This window comes from Chelonoidis abingdonii, chromosome 1, assembly GCF_003597395.2.
Source record: "Chelonoidis abingdonii isolate Lonesome George chromosome 1, CheloAbing_2.0, whole genome shotgun sequence".
Classification (NCBI taxonomy): domain Eukaryota; kingdom Metazoa; phylum Chordata; order Testudines; family Testudinidae; genus Chelonoidis; species Chelonoidis abingdonii.
This window is the reverse complement of record NC_133769.1, coordinates 215,537,368-215,542,524: the sequence shown is the minus strand read 5'-3', so window position 1 is coordinate 215,542,524 and position 5,157 is coordinate 215,537,368. Positions and strand designations below refer to the sequence as shown.

Sequence of the window (5,157 nt, the reverse complement as noted above, 5' to 3'; positions counted from 1 at the left end):
TTCTTTTTCGAATGCCAGACCTCTCCTGCTGGGATGCTTGGTGTACTTGCTGGAACTACCTCTCTGACACTTGCCCGAGGTTTCTGCCTCCTAGTCTTACATTGCGACTGTTTGCACTGCTTATCCGGCCGATACGGAACTGATTCAGCGAGGGAGTCAACATTCCACTCCGCGCTGAGTCCTGCTCTCCACGTTGACTCCTACGGGACTGAGTCAGGAGCGGCTGGTCCCTGTACACAGGCATGGATGGATGTGGCTATAGATAGCAAACCAATCCGATCAGGAGGAAACAGGACCAAGTTCGGCCCTGATGCAAACGGTTCCGAGGGGGTTGCGCACCTCTGTCTAGCTGCTCCTTTCCAGTCACCGGCCGGATATAGAGTGATGGGTGGGTGCGCTGTAGCAGGAGCTGGTACCTCGCCCGCCCAGCTTCGCTCCCGCAGCCACTAACTCTAGCGGGCTCTGCCTCCGGGTGCGCGCTGCGCCCTCCCCTTATGGGTGTCAGGCGAGAGGCGGAGCCGCCTTCCAGTCCCTTGTATCAGGAGCCGGCGTTACTCGCGGTCATTCAGAGCCGCCTTTATCTTGCTCCACTGCAAGGGGGTGGCACTTGGGAACACCTTATTTTACCATACACGCTATAAATTCACCACCTGGAATGGGAGCGGGGCTACGGGCCGCAGCGGGACACTGTGACGCACGGACACCGGGACACCAGCATCAGCCAGATCCAGGAAGCCGGCAGTGAGGCTCGACTCTACAGGACATTGGTGGGTGTGAGCTGCCTGCGGCGTCCCCCTGATCTGAGCGGGTGATGGGGGGAATGGCAGTGGGAGCTCGCAAGGCGGCTTGCATGGATCTGTGGCCGTGTCACGCTCACAGGGGGTCTTTTAATTTATTCACGCTGCAAGGAGTTGTGTTTCTGCCATCAGAGGCGCTCCCTTTGCCGTCCCCATCCCCCAGCCTCATGGGGTGTGGACTGGAAGAAGTTGCTCTTGCATCTTCTGAATGAGAAATCGAAAAGGAGCTCGGTTTCCTCCCTTAGCTGCTGGCTTTGGCGATGATGGGCTGACAGAGGATGCCGCGAGATATTGGGCTGGGGGCCACCAGGAGAGGTTGAAGTCAGAGAAGATTTGCAGAGAGAGTTCGGGAGGTATGGGAGAGGGGGAACGGAGGGCTTGGCGTTGGAAGGTGCAGGGGTGCACGGATAGAGGAGTTAGGAGGAAAGAACGGAGGCAAAGCCCAGAGCGGCGTTGGGATTAAAATGGGAAGCTGAAGGGGACGGGGGTGAGGAAGGAGTTTGCTGAGGGCTAGGGGGAGAAAAAGGTGAAGCTCTGGGAGAGGGTTATGGGTAGGAAGGGGAAGTACTGCTAACTGGGTTAGTGCATGGCGTAAAATGTCCTCCATCTAAACACCATCTATCCTTCTCTATTCCAGCAAACCGCCCGAGCGTTACAGCGAGCAAGCTTGGGGAAGGCTTTGGAGATACAAGGCCTGGCTCCTGGTGGCCCTTGCAAGGGAATTTGGTGGGGCAGAAGGAACCGGCTGCTGTGTCCGTGCTCCCCAGGCACCTGGTGATCACTGGCATTGCACCCCACCCATCTGCCAACATGATGCAGATCTGCGACTCCTACAGCCAGAAACACTCCCTCTTTAATGCCATGAACCGCTTCATCGGGGCCGTCAACAACATGGACCAGACAGTGATGGTGCCCAGCCTGCTGCGGGACGTGCCGCTGCTGCTGGAGGAGCTGGACTCCGGGGGCGGCTGCGGGGAAGGGGATCCCCAGCTGTCGCCGGGGGACGCCGGCGCCTTCTTCTCCCGCAGGGACATGTACAGCCATTACCTGCTGCTCAAGTCCATCCGCAACGACATCGAGTGGGGGGTGCTGCAGCAGGGCGCCGAGGAGGCCAGCTGGAAGAAGGACAAGCTGAGCGGGGACATTAGCCGGGGCCTCCCGGAGGCCGCGGTGGAGGAGGAGGATCTGGAGAAGCAATTCCACTATCACCTGAGCGGACTCCACACGGTGCTCTCCAAACTCACCCGCAAGGCCAACGTGCTCACCAACAGATACAAGCAGGAGATCGGCTTCAGCAACTGGGGGCACTGAGCCAGGGCAGGGCTTGGCATGGGGGCGGGGGGGTGCCGCCGAGCAAGAGGTCCCTATCTGCCGGCGGGAGGGACTCTGGGGAGCGCGCACGAGGACGAGGAGCGTGTGTGTGTGTGTGTGTATGTGCGCGCGCGCGTGCAAATGGAGGGGATGGGCATGGAGGGGAAGCGAGTGTGTTACAATGGAAGCGGGTGGGGGCGTGTGCCAGAGGGGGAATGAATGACTGCGACCGTGGAGGAGGGGCAGACGTGTGTGTGACTGCGGCTGGGGTGGGTGGAAGTTCAAGCGGGAGGGGGACGGGACCGTGACGCATGGCGGGCACATCCTGCCCGGGTGTGCAAGCAGCTGTGAGCTGCACGGCCGCGGGGCTCTTTGCCTTCGCAACAGCAGCAGCAAAGCGGCGTGTGTGTATCAAATTTCTTAGACTGGGAGCTTAGAATGAATGACGGAGGGTGGCCAAGGCCAGTTACTGAGAGCGTGTGGTGGCGGAGGCGGCCGTCGTCCTAGTGGAGACTGCATCAATTCTTTCTTTCCTGTTTTGCACTACTTTTATAACAATAAAAGACGTGTATATAATGTGTAAGATTTCTTTGCATGCTCTTAGAATTGCAGTCCTCTTATTTTTTACCAACGCACAAAGAAAGGTGTATATTAATCATTATTAGTTTGATTTTATGTTCTGTCCAGGGTGAGCAGTTATTGTTCCCCTCTGAGTAAGGAGACTGATGACTTGTACATGTATGTGCTGGCTGTATAGCTAGCTGATTTGAGGCTGAAAATAAGCCAATGAAAATAACAAAACTGTTGTAAAAATTACATTTGTTACCCAGGACGGAGCCAGTTTACTAAGTCACATCCCTGTATAGCTGGATGGATGAAGGGTACCATTACTGTACATGTACTGAAGCTTATTTAAAACTTTTTTTTTATCCAGATGTAGAGTATATTCTAAAATAAAGAAGCAAATGTATTGACTAAGATTGGCTTAACTTTTTTTTGTTATAATACCTGTTCTCTACATGCATTAAATACTAGTTATTCACATACACAACCTAAATATATTAATTGTCTCTACATTATTTTAAAACTGTATTCCCAGTGCTGTGTTACAAGGCGCTGGATATAAAGGGGTAATTTGTTAGTGAGAACTAGCTAACATATGCAAAACTGCTAAAAATGGGTCTAGTAAATATACCTTACACACTTATGTTTTTAATTACTTCAACTGTTAAATGGAGTAAGAATAGTCTGTCAAGATGTATGTATACCAATATAAAGGTCAATCCCTGTTTAAACTAAAGTATTTGAGAATATACATTAATGGTTACTAGCAACTAGCTCTGTGTTACCAGAATTGTATAGATTTTATTCTCTGTGTTTTTTTCCATTTGCTGAAGTAATAGGCCCTGTAGTTAGTTCTCTCTCTCTCTCTCTCCATATATATGCAGCATTAGGTGGTGTAGCACGTAATACAGTATATTGTTTGGTAAAGCCTTGCCCTTGAATAAGTCCTAAGTAATATTACAGTATACTTATGATTACAATATATGTGTGCATATGACAAACAGGGTTTACAGCTTTTTTGCTTATGTTCAGTGATAATATATACTTAATCTTCAGGCACAATATCACTTCCAGATTTTTCATGCTCAGGAAGGCTAATAGTTTGTATATATCTTAATGCACTTAAAAGGACACTGCTATGCAGCATGTACCCATCATACCCCGTTAAAAAAAAAAGTAGTAGAATAGTGTTTTCATTAAAGTAAAAAAAAAAAAAGCACAAACAAAAACCACCTTTGTTTAGATTTAAAAATTCCCCGACACTCCTCAGTGTCTCACAGCCACATACTAGTGCATGAGAACCAGACACTGATACTAGTGTGTCAGTTTCATTGTCCAAGTTGAGTAAAGTGAAAAAAGTTAACAGTTTAAATGTTGAAATATATTTTAAAGTTCATTGGTGCTTCTAGTGCTAATTTAGACTGGAAATTAGAAGGTGGTTTCTAACCATCAGAGGAGTGAGATTCTGAAACAGCCTTCCAATAGGAGCAGTCGGGGTCCGGGGCAGACAACCCAATTCATTTGAAAGATGGAGCTTGATAAGTTTATGAACAAGATTATATGACTGGTATAGCAGGGCACTAGGAGGTCCCTTCCAGTTCTAGGTTCCTAATAAATCAAAAGTATTTATTAATGACATAACTGAGGAAACCTTGAAAAACATAACTGGCTTTTTAACCTAACAGTGTCTCATTTGTAACACTATCAGTCAGTTTACTTCCCAGTAGGGTGGTGCATGGAAAAATATCAGGGGTAATGAGAAGTACTACAAAGGATTCCTAATTTCACACCTGGTAAGGCTTTCTATTAGTGAACAAAGCCCAATAAACATGAGGTAAAAGATGCCTTGCCTTAGGTTTTAAAGTTCTGTACTCCTGGAAGTTTTGGAGGAACAACTTGTCCTGCTTTATTTAGTTCTGCATCAAATAAACCAGTTTAAGACTACAACACTACTGTTTAAAATTGCTTATTAAAAAAACAGGCCCTGATGTTATTTTAAGTCTATCTAATTCTGAATTGTAATCTCTCCCAGTAAAGATTTCGTTTATACTCAATTTATAGTGCTGATCAAAACCACAAATATGATAGTAGAAAATATCCATTAGTAAATGTATAGTATAGTCTTATCTTGAATATTCCATTCAATTTTGGACACATCTAAAAAAATACAACAGAAATAGAAAAGGTTCAGAGGGAGAATAATGAAAATTATTAGAGGTATTTGGGAGTGGAAGCAGAGTTTCCATATGAGTAAACCTTAAAGCTTAAGGTGATATAGGAATATATAATACAAAGGACTGTAGAGAAGCCATTAAAGTTCTTCTGTTTACTTATTTATATGATTTAAGTAAAAGAGCACCTTTGATGAAATAAAAAGTCTTTGAATTTAAAAACAGATAAAAATGAATATTTTTTCAATGCAAAGTCCAAAGTATGGAATTTGTTGCTGTCATGCTATTGAAGAAAACCACTTAGTTTAAAAATA

At 46.8% G+C, this 5,157-nt stretch overlaps 1 protein-coding gene across 1 annotated transcript; it reads left to right on the top strand.

Annotated features, from left to right (window-relative positions):
• Nucleotides 1-361: 361 nt before the first annotated feature.
• MID1IP1 (MID1 interacting protein 1) lies at nucleotides 362-3,086 on the top strand. Its single transcript, XM_032795764.2, has 2 exons — nucleotides 362-767; nucleotides 1,435-3,086. Exon 2 carries the CDS (start codon nucleotides 1,608-1,610, stop codon nucleotides 2,106-2,108), a length of 501 nt encoding a protein of 166 aa, XP_032651655.1. The 5' UTR covers nucleotides 362-767; nucleotides 1,435-1,607; the 3' UTR covers nucleotides 2,109-3,086.
• The last annotated feature ends 2,071 nt before the right edge of the window (nucleotides 3,087-5,157 follow it).

Bases quoted from the DNA above. Each gene is read 5' to 3' on its own strand.
- MID1IP1 (XM_032795764.2), top strand. From the start codon at position 1,608: ATGATGCAGATCTGCGACTCCTACAGCCAGAAACACTCCCTCTTTAAT.